An 18470-nucleotide genomic window follows, 5' to 3' on the forward strand; every position below is an offset into this window, starting at 1 on the left:
TTTTCGTTCTTTACAATACATGTGATCCCAAACACTTTCAACAATGTTGAGGTCTGGACTCTGGGGTGGTCAGTCCATTGTTCTGAGAACACCATGTTTTAGCCATGTTTGTTTGATTTGTAAATGTTCTTCTTTTTGTCTATTTTTTCTCAGTAACAACTTATTGAAAACTATACCTTACCTATATAACTTAAGAAGTTGTTCCAAAAAAACACTTCCATTCAAATGTGGCATGCAATCACGACCATTACAAGAAGACATCATAACCTTGTTTGAGCCTAATGTTGGCCCACAGTGGGCAGATGGATTCTTTCACTAGTGAAACTGAGGAAGGATGATAAGCCATTCACCACTGTTGAAATGCAGAGCCCCACAGTTTAACAGATTTAGACAGCTATGAAATGCTTAGCATCTCAAAAATACTGAGTCTGTTGCAATACCATGCATATGTAATTATAAAAGAAATTAAACATTACCTGCATGAAACATGACCTCATTGCACAGGGTTAAGTAGCAGAATCAAACTTTCCTTGTTCATCTCCAGTGGCCTGTGTCTGAAAAAAGATGGAAATTTACACTTGTGCATTGGCTGCTATGAACTAAGAAAGACCATTGCTACCTCCCAGCCAATCCCTAGAGTGCAGGGCATCATGTATAAAGAAGGCAACTCCTGTTTTTTCCCTATTAGACAGAGGAATAGCCCATCATCAGGGATTCTTGTCAAGAGAAAGTAGGTCAGTGACAGCTTTTGATATGCCCTTTGACCTCTACGAATGGATCAGAATTCTGTTTGGTTAATAAATGCCCCAGTTGCCTTCCTCTGCTGTGTAGAATGTCTGGAAGGTCTGAGGGATGAGTTCTGTGTCTCATATTTAGATGACAGTTGTAGTCAGGTAGTATTTTTTGGATCATGTTAACAATGTAAGGACAGTGTCGCAGCAGCTAACACAGTACAGTATTAAGCTGAAGCCAAGCAAGTGTGTAATGTTTAAATGTAAGGTCAGCTACCTAGGGCATATTGTGTTGGCAGCAAAATAGACTCTGCTGATGCCATTGTAGTGAAAGCCCTAAAGGAGAAAAGACTGTATGAGAGCTGGGGGAACCATATCACACTGCTGGCTCTTTCTACCTTGTGAAAGTATGGTGAGTGAATGTACAGAGGAATTTCACTTTAATGCAGCACAAGCTACAGTAACATCTGTAGAAGTTAAGGACTAGTGGTTCAGGATTTTGCGGCACATTGCTAATTGTTAGCGTCATGCAGAGTAGCAGGTGGTTAACCAGCCCAGTGCGGGCGGGAGCAGGGACAAACGACGCAGGCTTTCTGAGGGAATGGGCGGGAGCCTATTGAAGTGCTACAGAGATTGGCAAGAAACAGTAACGTCATCTAAGATGATATTGTTTCTTAGCCTGAATAATAGACTAATTAATTACCCTTGGATAAGGCTTGCTTATGTCAGCTCTGTGAAACTAGCAGCATTTCAGCAGAAGAACAACTACCCTTCTTATAGACAGACTATGGCTTCAAAATAGAGCCAAACAATTTCACAGATGTCATAAATTCAAAAGGAGGTTTATAAAAATATATAAATTCTGGTGTATAACCGTTTATTTTGCGGTTTTGCATGTTGGCATAAAATCTTTTCTCTTTCAGAGAAGTTGAGTATGTGAGCTCATGGATCAGGCAATCTTAGCTAATTGTGAGCGTAACTCAAAAACGCTAGCCAGTACATGACTAGCAAACACAGCTTTCAACAGCTGTAGACACATAAAATCTTATTTTTTTATGTACAGAAAGTTTATGTATGTCACACTGTGACTTTCAAAAATGATTTGCATTACAAACTTTTCTTACATAGCCATAGTTTACTGAGGTTAGAGTGCATTACTAATGAAAAGTTGTTAACTGTATTAACTGTGTCACCACTTATATGCATAGTGCCGTGCAAGTCTGTGCAAAAAAAATATATATGTATATTCAAAGGTGCAAAATGTGTGACATCCAGTGTTCAAATAGGTGAACTACAAGAACACTGGAATTTTTACTCTGTAGATTGGCCTCCCTGTTTTCACCTGCAGCTTGTTCTTCATACTAGTGTCTGTCCATGTTGCTATTAAGCATTTTGTTTTGTCTGATTGCTAACCATCATTATCTTTTTAACAGACACGGATCAAATGCCCAGTGACATACAGCTTGGGAAGGCGTTTTGATTGTACTTGGAGGGGCATTGTTTGTCGAATGTGCCTTGGTATGAAAGTCCATGAGCTGTGGCTATAATTTTCGGGATTGTTATCTTGAGATCACGACTTAATTGTGTTGTGATCGAGATAACTTTTGTTACATCAAAATCAAGATAATTAAAGTCATGATCGCATGACAACAACTTGGTTATCTTGAGATCACAAGACGGTTGTTAACTTGAGATCATAAGACAGTTGTTATTCTAAGATAACAATGTTTGTTACCTCGAGATCACAAGATAGTCAAGTCTTGGTCCTAAGATAACAATCCAGAAAATTTTAATGACTTTATGGCCTCTCTGGACTACCGTAGGCTTGAAGAGACAGATGCGTTTACACTGCTATAACATGTGGCTCAAATGTGCCTCAGACCACCTCCTAAATTGGTTCTAGCAATCGGATTTGTATCTGTTGGGTGCATTTACATTTGCATTTTTATGTGGCTCAGCCTTATCCAGATATAATCCTGATGCTCAAGATGTGAGAACTGACCAGGTGTAAACAGGGTCATAGAGATCTTGAGGAACATTAAGCCCTGGGAGGGGAGATGGATCCACAACCATGATTTACACATAGTAAATACAGTAATTTGCCAGAACATCAGTAAAACAGTAATTTATTTAATATTACATGGTGATTTCATTTTATCATACATTCCTTATTATACAATCTAATTATTGTACACATTTACAGAGAAATTGTCATTACACAGATATTTGGAATCATATTGTAGCTGTCTGTCTCAGTCTGACCCCCATCCTGTATGGTTTGGGTGTGAGTGTGATTCCATATACAGGAGTGAAGTCTGGTTCTCTGGCATCTTCAGGCCAGAAGAACCGAAACTGCCGCAGCAGAGTGACCATGAACTCATGAGGAAACTTCCACTGGCCTTCCTCACTCAGCACTGAGGCGAGGTTCAGGATGATGAGAGTACCCTGCACCATAGAGGAAGACAAAGTACAAAATAGATCAGCATATGACTCTAATATGTAGAGTAATGAGTAAAGAGAGTAAAGAGTAATGCCTGAAGAATAATTGAAATCCTCACCTTTGGGATGCTGTAACCCATCAGTTCAGTATCTCTGCTGGTGCAGTGAAACACACTCAGAGGGACAGTATTGGCGACACGCTGACACTCGTGGATCACAGCCTGTGTGTACGGCATTTTGAGTCTGTCCTCAAAAGATGCATGAGCTTTACCTTCCAGAACCTCATCAATCTCTTTCTGACATCTCTCTAGAGGAACATGAGCCAGAGTGTGGCACTGTTACCATCTGATTCAATGCTATTTCCACTGTCACTGTACTTGACATATTACATTCTGCTTTTTATTGTACTGATGTTCACTTGTATATGTCTGTAATGTAAACCTGAACTAGATTCATCAACATCTACCTAGAAACAAGAAATTGAAGGCATGCCGTGCCATTGCTGCTGGCAACACTGTTAGGAGGGTGTTGGAGGTGGTATCTGTCCCAGCAACATGTAGGTCTATAATGTATCTCACAAGCTGTCCCTCATCAAAGGAAGATCTATCACCTCCTCTCTGTTGAACAGATGACACTATCTGATAAGAATAGTATATAATTTTGTATCGTTTATCTCATACAAGAAAACTGAGATGGTGGAAGTGCTATGATGAAATGAGATTACCTAAATCACAGCAGAACAATCAGAACAATAATGCATCGTTGCTGTGTAGTAAGTAAGTAAGCAAAGTTTTTTATATAGCGCTTTTTACAACAGGTGTTGTCACAAAGCAACTTTGCAATCAGCATTACAGAAAGAAATCCGGGTCCAAGCCCCCATGAGCGTCGCCAGTGGTGACAGTGGCAAGGAAAAACTCCCAGTCACATCAACACACACCTTATCAAGCTCATCCAGATAGCAGTCGACAAAATCTCTCGGCTCTCCTGGGACCCTTGATGTTTTGTGTGTGCTGAGCATGTTTGCAGCCATTTTCTCAACTGTGTAGTAATTTTTGTAGGCCTTCTTAAAAGGAAGTGGCAGGGATCTATCGATTCCTGTCGATTAATCAATTCCTGTCTGACAATGCAACATGTTAACAGTAACAGAGGTGTTCTTCACAGTTTGATAAAGGAAAGGCATTTGATTGGTACTTGATTAAAGATCATATTGTGAATAATTTGCCAGAAAGCAGGGCTCTTAGGAGCCTAGTCTTTGCGCAAACCCAATATTTACAAGACTGGAGGAATGCACTTAAAAGTATCTGGCCACACCGGGGGTCTGCTCAGGGATTCGTGAGGTCTCAACAGTCCCCTCACCCAGGGTTGATTGGTGGGTCATCTTGGCCTTTGTTTTAGGCTAGATGTCTATCTTTGGCATGAACCCCCTCATCCTCAGAACATTCTACACATGTACTGTGGAGAGCATTGTAACAGGCTCCATCACCACCTGGTATGGAAACTGCACTGCCATTGAGCGGAAAGCTCTGCAGACGGTGGTGCGGACAGCCCAGCACATCACCGGGGTCCAGCTCCCAAACCTCCTGGATTTATACACCATCCGCTGCCTGGGAAGACCAGGAGGGTTCTAAAGGACTCCACCCACCCAAGCCACTGTCTGTTCTCACAGCTGCTGAGTGGGAGGAGGTTCAGAAGCATAAAGTCCAGAACCAGCCAACTGCTGAACAGCCAGTAGTGCTGGTGTATCGGTCTATAGGCCTGTCACTGCACCTCTGAGTCATCATCTCCAGAGACAATCTACACCTCATCCATATCTCATCAGACTCACTCTGATCCTCTACGCCTTCAATCTAGCAAATCTGTACTTAGACATATAGATTGACATCTTGTACATCTCATATCCATATCATGTATAATCTGGAAGATTTCTCATTTTCAGGAATTTTCAAAAGTCACAGTTTACTCCCGTGATGTCCAAAGGTCTCTTCAGGATGTTTAAAAAGGGTGGCATGAGGTTCCATTAAGTTGCACTTAAACTGTTACTCAAAAGAAAAAGAAAGTCTCCAAACCTCTGGGTCAAAGTAGGTCTGTTTTGAGGAGAGCCGCCCCCCTTCCCCCGCTTCTGCTCCAGGTTGCCAAAAGGGGAAGAGCAGATGGGGGTTGAGAGACGTGGCTTTAGCACTCAGCCTTAAATTTATTATTGGTCCTTCTAAACATCCTGCAGCCTGCAGATGCAGATTTCACTTTGCTCAAAAAGTTCTGATCAGTTTATGAATTAAAAACAGCAAAGCACACTACAAGGTCAACAGTAGACAGGTGCTATGGTGCTGAGGTGCTATGGTGCCTACAGACACTTTCTTTTTCACTGTAAAAAGTGATTTATTGACCTATCTGAAAAATACAGAAACCCACAGTAAACTAATTCAGACAAAGGTTGCTGCATTTACTCCTGCTTATATTCATTGACTCAAGCTTCTGGTGAGGAAAGTAATGACATGTATTGGCTTGAAGTGACTATACGTCATGTATAAATGAAGCAGAGCTGCTTGGAGGCTTCAGACAGTTACCACAATCCTTCTGGAAGGATAGTGATGGACATCTTTAAACATTTCCACAGCTGTCCTGACTGCTCTCCTCCTGTCATTCAGTGGGCTGCTTGCTTTCCTTATTTATGCCTACCTTCTCAAAGTCTTTCAGAGGATTCGTAATGTTCAGCTGGATCAGGTTCCTGAATATGGGCACAGGCCGTGGTCCAGGAGGAAAGTTCTTGGGCCTCTGGATCCTGATGAAGAGGAACAGGAGGCAGATGAAAATCCAAGCTAGGACCAAAGAGCCCAGCATGGTGTTCTGCTGTTGTACTGACCTTCACAGAGCACACTTTTGGAAACCTTTGGCACATCAAGCCCTCATATTAAACTGACCTCCTAAGCCTTTTTCCAGACTGTTTATATTGTAGACTGCGGTTAAATGATTGACAAATTTGCAGAATAGTCCTGTAACCTTTTTTCCAGATTGTTTATGCTGTAGACTGCAATTAAATCATTGAATTTTATTCAAGTCAGTGTTGACAGTATTAACAAACTGAGTGACAGTAGCAACCAATGTATCAACATCCATAATAAACAAACAGCAAGAGAAACAACCAAAGAGAACAAAAACAACCAAGACTCAAAACTAGAAAACAAACAAGATAAAAACAGACCAGGAAACTGAAGACTAGGACCAGGGACTCCAGGACCAAAGGAATATAACTACAGACACTGAATACATGACTGAAAACAGAGGGTATATAAGGCATACAGAGAACAAGACACAGCTGGAACTCATGATGAAGGGGCGGGGAAATGAACAGACATCAGGTGAGGGACGTTACATGAGAGCAGAGCAGGGAGGAGTAAGAAATCCAAAACAAAGACACATGGCAGGGAACCTAGACCGGAATGAGACAATACAGAAAAGATACATAGGAGGAGCCAGGGGCGGAGAAAGAAAATAAACAAACAAGAGCACATGGGAAACTGGGAAGAAAACCAAGACTAAAGGGTGACAGGCAGACACGTTACAGTTGCTTAGTGCATGACAACTGCATCAAACTAGAAGAATGACAAAGCAGTTCTATTTTTACAGTAGATGTCATCTGAAAAGAACTGCTGTTTTCAGTCAAAGAGAGTTCATACAAAATGCAATGCAGAAGTAAAGTCTCAGTGAACTGAGCTCAGATTACTGTTAGGATGCCTGTTAGGATCATTAGGATTATTTTAACACACATAATATGGAGCAACTTAGAAATGAGTCACTCATATATGTAAAAAGTGTCATATTTGTTGACCAGTCCTCAATACAAGCAGCATCAGCACTTTGCCCTCATGACCCTGAGGACATTTGGAATGGGGAAGCAGTCAATGGAGGACAAGATTCTGGGAGATACTGAACATCTTGTTGGTGGAAAGTGTTTGTGTTATTACCATGATACTTCAATAATTTCACTAAAAAACTATATCCCATGAGTAAAAACTGTTGAGAGACTAAGAACTCATTTGACTTTGTGAATTGCAGAGCACCTGTTTCAGTGTTTGGGACTGTTCAGAGACTTTGGAGACATTCCTGAGCTGTGAAACAAGGTCTGTCGATACTGAGAAACAGAAAATGAGGACACTGAATTTAATTTGCTCATTTTATTTATTTTTATTTCATTTCATTCAAACAAAGTAATCATTCAAAAGAATTATTTTCTAATACAATTAGCAAAAGTACCTTTAGTCAGGGAACAATTGTAACCATTGAAATCCATTAAAATTATATATATATACATATATATATTTTTTTTTCCTTTGTTTTATTATAAGTTGTATGGACTCCACACACCCCGTCTCCTCTCCAGGCTTTTATTCATGGACCTTAAACAATTGGACCTTGAAACCCCTTGTTGTACCTTTTTTTTATTAGTTTTTTACAGTTTGTGAAGTTCTTTATATCTAGGACAGTATTTCTTAATGTTGCTGCTGAAGACCTACTACCCTGCAAAACCGTTGTACCTGCTGTGGATTCCTATGAGTCTTTGAGTTAAGAAATGCTAGTTATTAAATCCTAGTGAGAGTATAATATGTTTAATTTTTATATTTTATTCTTCATTATTTTCTTAATATTTCCTTAATATGCATATTACATGCACATAAATTCCAATTATTGGATCTAATCTAATCTCCTGTATTTCTGCTTTATACTATGCTGAACAATTTTATTGTACCATAAATTACCAAGACATTTTCATTACACTAGTTTTGGAATCTGCTCTACATTTCTCTAGCTGGCTGTCTCAGTCTGACCCCCATCCTGTACGGTTTGGGTGTGAGTGTGACTCCATATACAGGAGTGAAGTCTGGTTCGCCGGCATCTTCAGGCCAGAAGAACTGAAACCGGCGCAGCAGAGTGACCAAGATGAGGAAGAGCTCCATGCGAGCCAGACCTTCACCGAGACACATACGAGGCCCTACACACGTGTAAAACACATCAACATGGTTTGACAGTGAATTAGTGTCTGCACACCTTTATTATAGAGCAGTGATTTGTGTGTTCAAATGCAAATTTTCTTAAAATTTTCCTTACAAATAATAAGCACAGGCATGTAATAAAAAAAAGACTTTTGAATAGAGAACTCAGAATTAGACTAAATTTAACTGAATAAAATCATATAAAAACATCAAATAGGAAAATTGAGTGTAAACAGTTTCACACTGTCGTCGTCTCTCACCAGTAGAAAAGGGTAGGAAGGCCTCAGGCTTCTCGAACTGTCCCTGCTCATTCAGGAAGTTAGCTGGATTGAACTCATGAGGAAACTTCCACTGGCCCTCTTCATTCAGCACTGAGGTGAGGTTTGCGATGATGATAGTACCCTGTATCACAAATAAAAAAAAAAAGGAGATAAACAAGTGACACCAGTAAGTGACAGTAATCTTGGAAAGTATTTGAAATCTCCACCTTTGGGATGCTGTAACCCATCAGTTCAGTATCTCTGCTGGTGCAGTGAAATGCAGTTGGGATTGTATTGGCGATACGCTGACATTCATGGATCACAGCCTGTGTGTACGGCATGTTGAGTCTCTCCTCAAAGCATGCATGAGCTTTACCCTCCAGAACCTCATCAATCTCCTGCTGACATCTCTCTAGAGGAACATGAGCACATACAGCACTGTTACCATCTCATTAATTAACTATTTGCATTGTCTTTTTTTGGTTTACTGCTGTGTACTTATACAGACACTGATGGGCCAAAACGTCATGATCACCTGCCTAATATGCTCTGCAAGCCTTCAAAACAGCTCCAACCAACTAAGGCATGGACTCTACAAGACCTCTGTGTCATGTTCCTCAAACTCTGCAGCGAAATATAATTCAAGCTTTGTCCCGTTGCGCCCGCAATCCCGTATAGCTGGTTTCCATCAAAACTGAAAATGACTGCCACATGTCAGACTCACCATGATTGAGCTTTATTGTTGTGTATTCGCCTTTTTAAAGAGCTCTTTCCACAGCTCTGTGTGTTTGACTGTCATAGGCCTCAATTATGTCTTCAGCTTACAAGAGTACAATTCACATGTTGTTCACATGATTGGTTGCTTTGAAATTATTTACTTGAATGAGTTCATTAATTTGTGCTATTTTGCTTTCAGATATTATTTATATATTCTAATGATTGTTGTAATATTATTTAGGCTATTGATGAATATGCAGTGATATATGTATGTGATGTGCTTGATGAAAATGTAAATTCTTGAAAACAAGTAAAAAGTGTCTAGAAATAAGTGAAATAATCTTATAATGAGCCAACAACAATCTCAACCTGAGAAATATTGGATATATCTTCTAGATTTAAGATACTTTCACTTGCCAAGATACCATGTTTGGCCGTCTTCATGTTATCACATCCTCTACAGAGAACACACAGCTACACAGTGTAATGCACCATTCCTGTTTATTTGCTGAATTTACCATATTGGGAAAAAATAAAACAAAATATGGCCTGTGCAAAAATTAAAAACTGTGCACCAAATTTATGCAGATAAATGCCATATTTAAATTATTTCTTGTAAAGGATGTGTTAACTTATTTTCACGTAGGAAATCGATTAATTATGTCCTTTAACCAGGGGTATAAAAACATTTGTATATGACTGTATGTATAATGTAAAAAAAACAAAAAAACAAAATAAACATCTCTCTGGACAAAGAAACAGAAGGCATATAGTACTGTTGCTGTTTCTGTTAAATCTAGCAACAAAAGCTATCAAAATGTATTTATAAAATTTTAACTATAATGAAGTGCAGTGGGTGTTTTATAGATGAAACCTTGAATGTCTGGACGAGTAATGAGGTAGAGGAATGCTGTTAGGAGGGTGTTGGCGGTGGTATCTAATCCAGCAATATGAAGATCAACAATGTATCTCACAAGTTGTCTCTCATTGAAGGAAGATCCATCATCTCTCTGTTGAAAAAGACAGTATCTGATAAGATTGCTTGCTCAGTTGTGTGTGGTCTATTTATGTTGATGCAAGACACAGATATTAAACAATCACTAATGATTGTTAGCTCTGTGGCATCCCGGGCCAAGTGGCTCAGTGACTCTACACCACAGCTACTCTGCTTCCAGGGCAGACTGCCTGAGAGAGCATACTCCCCAGCTGCATGGCTTCCCAGGCCAGCTGCCTGAGTGACTCCATACCCCAGCTATGAGGCTTCCTAGGCTGGCTGCCTGTGTGACACTACACCACAGCTATGAGGCTTCCAGTGCTGGCTGCCTAAGGTACTCTACACCACAGCTGTGTGGCTCCTTGGGCCAGCTACCTGAGTGACTCTACATCACACCTATATGGCTTCACAGTCTGGCTGCCTGAGTGAGTCTACACTGCAGCTATGTGATTTCCCAGGTCAGGTGCTCGAGTGACTCTACACCCCGGCTTCCCAGGCCGTCTATCTGAATGACTCCACAACTAAGAGGCTTCCTGGGCAGGCTGCCTCAGTGACACTACACAGCAGCTACATGGCTTCCCAGGTCGACCGCCTGAGTGACTGTACACTGCAGCAGCGTGGCTTCCTGGACTGGCCGTCTGAGCAGCTCTTCACCACAACTTGTCACACCAACACACCTTATCAAGCTCATCCAGATAGCAGTCAACAAAGTTTCTTGGCTCTCCTGGGACCCTTGTTGTTTTGTGTTTAATGATCATGTTCAGAACCATTTTCTCAACAGTGTGGAAGTTTTTGAAGACCTTCCTAAAGGGAAGAGGCAGAGATCTCAGCATAGGAAGTGTATCATAGATCTGCAAGACATTAAGAGACAATAATAGCACTATATTAGATTTCAGTGTCCTGATGATGTAACTGTTTTGGCAAACTAAGACATTTCAATTATCAAATGACCAAATGATATATTATACCTTGGGTGTACTATATTTATCAGTTAATTAAAGGAGAACAGTCAAGTTTTTGACCTCAGTACAAATGATGCCGATACCAGTTCAGATAACATAATGAGTAATCTGCTTGAAATTTAGTAGTTGTTAGTGTGAATGAGTGCAATGTGCCTTAGCAGTCAAATAATTAAAATCGAGCTGATTTTAAATGACAGGCAGCTATGCTACATTAGTTACTTTGGATTGAGTAGCATTGCGGGGGAGAAGCAGGTCTTTTCATGTCAGAAAAGCGTTTCAGCTGTAAGTAAAGTATGTTTCATAGTTTTGATCTCCGCTCCTCATCTGTCTCTTTCAACACACTTTTACATTTGAGGCTAATGCATCTGAAAAGTTAACTTTTTACACCTTGTTGGAGTCGTTTTGGCTTTTTGGCTGGTTGACTGTTTGAGCTGTAGTTGAATGTCATGTAAAGCCACACCTACACTATCCAATTTTAGAAACCTTGCTCTTCGGTGACTCACACTGTTTGAATAAACCATTTTGTACAGATAAGGCCGATGATTAAATTAAAAATTAGGCAGTTAAAATCACACAGTGTATGTCCAGCAGGAATATTTAAAGAGTCGTTTGTTCATTAATGTGGCAGGGTACACTAAGCTTACATAACACAGTATTAGGTGGTATCAGATGTTGGTATCGGTATATTTTATGAGTTGACACTGAGGGGCATGTTTACCACTGTGTTGCATCACCTCTTCTTCGGGCTGTTACCCAGTAGCAGTATCACTATTGATGTATCCCTAATCAAATCTTCACTGAAACCTTATAGTGTGAACATCTACTTTCATGCAGTGACACAATGACTCACCATTCCCCAGGGTCCATTGATGATCTTCATATTTTCAGTGAAGCATTGAACATATATTTTATGGTTGTCATCCTCGTAGTCGTAGCGAGTGCCAAATAAAACCAGGTAAATGATATTTGATGCAGCATCATGGAACAAAGTCTGAGGATTTATGACGCCTCCTGCAGTAGATGTTCAGAAAGACAATATATATTCTTCATAAATGTGCCCCAACAAAACAATATGTTTTTACTTGCTTCCTAAAACTTAGAACTTATGGGGTATAGTGGGAAGAACTGGGTATCATACAATTTATTTTAAAAAAAAATTGACCAGACTTGAGAGGGAGGTGCTGAAAATGGGTGTATATACTGACCAGGACAAATTTCAAGTCAATCAAGAAATTCTGATGTTCAGTGCTAATCAAGAACTGACATGTATATGAAATGTAATTTAGACAGCCAATCACTGGTCTAGATTTTGGAACGAGCATGTTCATTGGCTCACGAATGCTGATAAGATTAACAGCTTATGTGTTGAAATTTAGTATTGAATGACATCAAATTCTCTGATACTTGGTAGTACTGAAGTCATTTGATTGGTACCATAAAGGTATTTTACTTCGATACCCAGCTCTGATAGAGAGTAATCAAATTACTGAAGTCAATTACCAGCACTTTTCTCTAAGCATGCAACAAGATGTTCAGTCTCTCCCAGAATCCTGTCCTCCATTGACTGCTTCCCCATTCCAAAGTTCCTCAGGGTCATGAGGGCAAAGCGCCGATGCTCCTTCCATGTAGGACCATAGTCAACTAATACGATTCCTGCCACATTTTACTCATATCAGTAACTAATTTCAGAGTTATGCTATTTGTAAATGGAAAAAACTATGTAAATATTTAGTCATCATAAGAAGAACACTGATTAACCACAGTCTGTTTCAGAAGTTTGAGCTCATTTGATCACTGAGACAGATTTATGACAGACCTTTCCCTTCCGTTGCATCGCTGACCAGGAGGTTTTGTGGACGTCCTGAAAAGTCTGCGCCATTGGTCACCAGAGCTTCCTTCACAGCCTTCAAACCAGTAAGAACCACTGTTGGTCTTGCTCCAAAGTAAAAGCTGTAAACGTTGCCATAGCGCTGAGCCAACTAAAGACAAGCAATACAGACACCAGAAAAAGTCAGCAGTTATTTTACACATAATACCAAATTACAAAGTCTGTTTTTTTCATAGACAGTCACCTACTGACATTTACTTCTCCTCAGTATGTGTCTCCTTTGCAGTGTTAATATGGTTAAACAAGCCAGTTTTCAAAAAAGTTGGGATGCTCTGCAAAATGTAAATAAAAACAAAATGCAAAGATGTGCAAATCATTTAAGCCTTATATTTAATTCTGAACTGTTACGTGCCAGAGCATATCTGTGTTTTGTGTGTTTGCTTGTCTCTCTGTTGCAGTCTGCTCTAGGATCCATTGATGGATTCCATGCTACTCAGGAGACCAATCAGGTGGAAGGACATCAGTGGAAGGGGATGAGCTTCAACTTTAAGATCCTGCAGAGACAAGATGGCAGGAGGGCTGCCATATGCCATTCAGAAGCCCTCCGACACAGAATCATGCTAGCTGCTATCTTTTGCACATAAGTCTGCTGTTGTTGTCTGTAAAAGAGCCACTATAGAAAAGTTGTTTTATACCATTTAGCACATGCAAGAGCTTAGCTTGAATTCCTTCATCTTGTAAAGTTTACTTGACAAATTCAGCCCAGTTGGTAGCTTTCCATTGCAGGCAGGCCAGTGTAGCACCTAGACTCTTTGACTACGGAGCCATACTGCTGTAATATGTGCAGAATGTGGTTTGGTGTTGTCTTGCTGACATAAGCAAAGCCTTCCCTGAAAAAGACGTCATCTGGATGGCAGGTTGCTCTAAAACCTGTGTATATCATTCGGCATTAATGGTGACTTTTTTTGCAAGTCACCCATTTCATGTGCACTAACACACCCCCATACCATCACAGGCTTTTGGCTTTTGAACTATATGCTGATAACAAGCCGGATGGTCCCTCTCCTCTTTAGCCCAAAGGATGCAGTGGACCACAGGACACCCTTTCACTTTGCCTCAGTCCATCTTAGATTAACTTGGGCCCAGAGAAGGTGGCGGTGTTTCTGGATCCTGTTTATATATGGTTTCTTCTTTGCATGGTACAATGTGCATTTGTAGATGCAGTGACACACTGTGTTCACAGACAGTAGTTTTCAGAAGTGTTCCTGAGCCCATGCAGTGATTTCCACTACTGTACAGTGCCACCTGAGGGCCCAAAGGGCCTGGCCAGCAAATATTAGTTTTTGGCCTTGCCCCTTGCATACAGAGATTTCTCCAGATTCTCTGAATTTATTAATGATATTTACCATTGATGATAAAGTCCCCAAGTTCTTTGCTATTTCATGTTGAGATGTGTTAATCTTGAATTGTTGCACTATTTGCCCGCAGAGTGGTGAACCCCTCCTCATCGTTACTTCTGAAAGACTTTTTATACCCCATCATGTTACTGGCCTGTTGCCAATTCACCTAATTAGTTGTGAGATATTCCACCGGGTCTTTTTTTAGTGTCTTTTGTTGTCCTGTCCCAGGTTTTTTTAAATGTGTTGCTGCCATTACATTCAAAATGGGCGTGTATTTTTCAAAAAACTATCAAATTTCTCAGTTTCAACATTTGATATGTTGTCTTTGTACCATTTTCAATTAAATATAGGGTTTCATTGATTTGCACATCATTGCATGTTGTTTTTATTTATGTTTGCACAGCGTCCCAAATGTGTTGGAAACGGGGTTGTAAAAAAAAAAAGACAGAACTTCTTTGACAAACTGCTAAACTGTGTTGACAGACAATTTTGCCTACATTAATTGCATGGTATAAAGTTCACTTTTTAAAAAAAAAAAAGGAATTTCTTACAAACAATCAAACATTAACAAGCCAATAACAGTAAAGGGAATGCTGAATATGGTATAGTAAAAAAATATTTTGTTTCATTTATTATGCCTAGACCAGCATTAATAGAACATGGTACTGTACCCTCTCAAAGTCTTTCAGAGGATTGGTGATGTTCAGCTCAAACAGATTCCCGAATATGGGCACAGGCCGAGGTCCAGGAGGAAAGTTCTTGGGCCTCTGGATCCTGATGAAAAGGAAGAGGAACAGAATAAAAATCCAAATCAGCACCAAAGAACCCAGCATGTTGCACTGATCTCCACAGTGCACACCTTTGCAAACCTTTGGTACAACAAGCCCTCGTATTAAATTGCCCTTTTAAACCTTTTTCCAGACTATTTATATTGTAGACTGCTGTTAAATCATTGACAGGGTTGAATGAATAGAAATAAAACTCTCTTACCTAGTCAAGCTGACATATTAGAAAGGAGTGAATCTTAAGATAACTATCCACAAATGTAACACAGAATACTAATAAACTAACTGAATATAATAAAGTATCTATAGAGTGCTACAGAGTATCATTATTATAGTGCAGTAGTACAGGTTTCTGAATATGGGCACAGGCCAGGCGCCAAGGGGAAAGTTAAAAAAAAACAGTGTCTGTTTTGGTGCTGTGCTCTGGGTTGTTTTTCCTTTAAAGTTATAGTTTCTCCACAAATTAACTCTGCAAGGTGAACATTTACGTCTACGGCATTTAGCTGGTGCTCTTATCCAGGGCGACTTACAAAAGTGCTTCTTTGTACAAACTACCCATAAGCTCAGACACTGCCAGACAAAAAAACCAGTGTTATTACGACACAGAGTTAATCATAGCATAAGTGCAGTACAATGCATTCCAATTAGCACTTAAATTAGTGCTTGCTTAAGTGTTTCACAAAGAGATGGGTCTTCAGTTTGCGTTTGAAGACCTCGAGAGAGTTCGCTGTTCGGACAGCAAGTGGAAGTTTGTTTCACCGCCAGTGTGCCAGGACAGACAAGCGTCTTGAGTCTTGAGGTGGGGGGGTCCATTTTTGGCTTTGCACGCAAGCATCAGGGTTTTAAATCTGATGTGGGCAGCTGCAGGAAACCAGTGAAGGTGAAGCAATGGAGTGACATAAGTGAGCTAGATTGAAGACAAGAAATGCATGTGAGAGCAGTTAAATCATTGACATGAGGGTGGCTGGTAGTCTCTGTTTGTTTTAGAAAAGCACAAGCATACAAACTTTGTATGTGTTTCCTTAAACAGACTTTAATGTTTCCTTGGTTATACACTGTCCTCTATTCATTTGATCCAATCCTTATATCCTTATGCAAAATGTTTATAGATAAGTTAAAGAAATGCAAAGATTAGGTAAATTCCCCTGGTATACACCTATATCTCACACCTCGGACAAACAGTATACAGAGGTTCTAGACCTAATCACAGGTAAGAACAGGTATAAGGTACACGCAACATGCAGAAGAACATTTTGTATTGAACTGTGTTTTAGACCCCACAAGTTACACCTTGAGCGTAAGGAGAGTACAGTAAAGATTTGTTCAGAAGACAGTATTTCCTCTCTTCAAGCATGTTTTGATTATACAGATTGGCAGTGTTTCTATGATACTTGTGATGATATTAATGAACTAGCTGACACAGTTTCATCTTACATTACATTTTGCGCTGACACCACTATTCCAACTAAAAAGATTGTTATTTACCCAAATAATAAACCTTGGGTAACAAAAGAGCTTAAAACGATATTAAATAAAAAGAAAAGGATCTTTTTTATTGGAAATCCGCTGGAGAAGAAGCTTATCTCCAGAGAAGTGCGAAATGAAATTAGGAGGGCAAAAATGAAATATTGGGAAAAGATAGAAATGCAGTATAGCATGGGTAATCTAAGAGAAGCCTGGCAAGGTATTAAAATAATGGCCTCTGTTAACCAATAAGTAAATGAGTCACGACAATTTATTAGGATAAACGGAGTGGATGATTCTGAGTTACCAAATGCCTTCAATACATTTTTTTCTCGTTTTGAAAGGACTGCATTTTCTGAGAATGTTTTCAAGCATAGAGGGTCTCTCGTATCTCTGAATGAGATTGTGATAACTCAGAAATGTGTTAGGGATCTGTTTAGGAGGGTGAACATGAACAAAGCTGCTGGTCCTGATGCCATTTGTGGGTACATTTTGCGTCATTGTGCTGACCAGCTTAGTGAGGTTTTCACTAGACTTTTCCAGCTGTGTATTGAAGGTGGTCAGATACCTACAATCTGAAAAACATCCACTATAATACCTATTCCAAAATTGAAAAACACCAAGGAATTAAGTGAGTTCAGACCAGTTGCACTCACATCCCTTGTTATGAAAAATTTTGAAAAGATTTTAAAAGATATAATTGTCTCTTTTATTGGTAACAAATTAGATCCTTTGCAGTTTGCCTACCAAGCTGGTATGGGTGTAGAGGATGCAAAACTTTTTATCCTTGATAGGGTGTATAAGCACCTTGAGAGACCCAAATCTCATGAGACTCTTATTTGCTGATTTTTCTTCGGCTTTTAATAAGATGCAGCCTCATATTTTGATTGAGCGACTGGCTTCTTATTTTAAATTACCTGATCAGCTGTTGGTGTTGCTTTTGGATTTTTCGACCAATAGAATTCAGCAAGTCCAGGTGAATGGCCGTATGTCCAGCACCATGGTCTCAAATACGGGTGCACCTCAGGGTTGTGTCCTGTCCCCTTTGCTTTTTATTATGTACACAGACAGCTACAGGGCTTCTAGAGAGGGCAGCTGTTTTGTAAAATTTTCTGATCACACTGTATTATTGTCTCTTCTTCAGGGTTCAGAGTCAGATCATGGTTGTGCTCTTTCTGCTTTTGTTACGTGGTGTGATGAGAACTTTCTTGACCTTAATGTGTCAAAAACTAAGGAATTAATCATTGATTTCAGGCAAAATAAAAAGGAACCAAAAGCTAGTGTCATACATGGAAAAGAGGTACAAATTGTGGACACATATAAGTACTTAGGAACAGTATTCGACTCCCAACTTAAATTTGATGCGAATACAGAGCTGGTTGTTAAGAAGGGTCAACAAAGAGCTCATTTACTGCGTAAGCTGAATTCTTTTCATGTTTGTCATACGGTGTTGTGCAGTTTTTATGTAATTTATTGAAAGTGTTTCAACTTTTTCGTTTATTTGTTGGTTCAGTGGGCTGTCTGTCGGTGAGGGACAAGAATAGCCTGAATGGCCTTGTAAAAATCTGTTAAAAGATAATTGGAGTCCAACAGAGAGACCTATGCTCCCTGTGGGAGTAACAAGTGGCTCAGAAAACAAAAGAAATTATCATTCAATTTGATCATATTTTGTCCAGCGAATTCACTGTAATGCTGTCAGGTCGGCGTTATATCATGCCCCTCAGTAGAACAAATCGCTATTCCAAGTGTTTTATTCCTTCTGCTATCAAGCTATTAAATGCGGATAATAGTCTTTTTAAATGATTGCTATATTCGCTGTCCATGCATTGACTCCTCCTTTATTTATTTATTTATTTATTTATTTATCTATCTATCTATCTATCTATCTATGTGGATTTGGTG

General features: G+C 39.7%; 2 protein-coding genes across 2 annotated transcripts; both read right to left on the reverse strand.

Annotated features, from left to right (window-relative positions):
- Nucleotides 1-2948: 2948 nt before the first annotated feature.
- On the reverse strand, nt 2949-5870 carry LOC118806703 (cytochrome P450 2K1-like). The gene is made up of 3 exons (XM_036568220.1): nt 5847-5870; nt 3290-3477; nt 2949-3176 (listed from the first exon to the last, which is right to left on the reverse strand). Exons 2-3 carry the CDS (start codon nt 3404-3406, stop codon nt 2964-2966), a joined length of 330 nt encoding a protein of 109 aa, XP_036424113.1. The 5' UTR covers nt 3407-3477; nt 5847-5870; the 3' UTR covers nt 2949-2963.
- Nucleotides 5871-7486: 1616 nt separating this feature from the next.
- On the reverse strand, nt 7487-15219 carry LOC118806691 (cytochrome P450 2F2-like). Its single transcript, XM_036568203.1, has 9 exons — nt 14991-15219; nt 12908-13070; nt 12592-12744; nt 11942-12102; nt 10807-10980; nt 10010-10145; nt 8646-8830; nt 8419-8560; nt 7487-8157 (listed from the first exon to the last, which is right to left on the reverse strand). Exons 1-9 carry the CDS (start codon nt 15150-15152, stop codon nt 7961-7963), a joined length of 1473 nt encoding a protein of 490 aa, XP_036424096.1. The 5' UTR covers nt 15153-15219; the 3' UTR covers nt 7487-7960.
- Nucleotides 15220-18470: the final 3251 nt, after the last annotated feature.

This window comes from Colossoma macropomum, unplaced genomic scaffold (assembly GCF_904425465.1).
Source record: "Colossoma macropomum unplaced genomic scaffold, Colossoma_macropomum, whole genome shotgun sequence".
Lineage (NCBI taxonomy): Eukaryota > Metazoa > Chordata > Actinopteri > Characiformes > Serrasalmidae > Colossoma > Colossoma macropomum.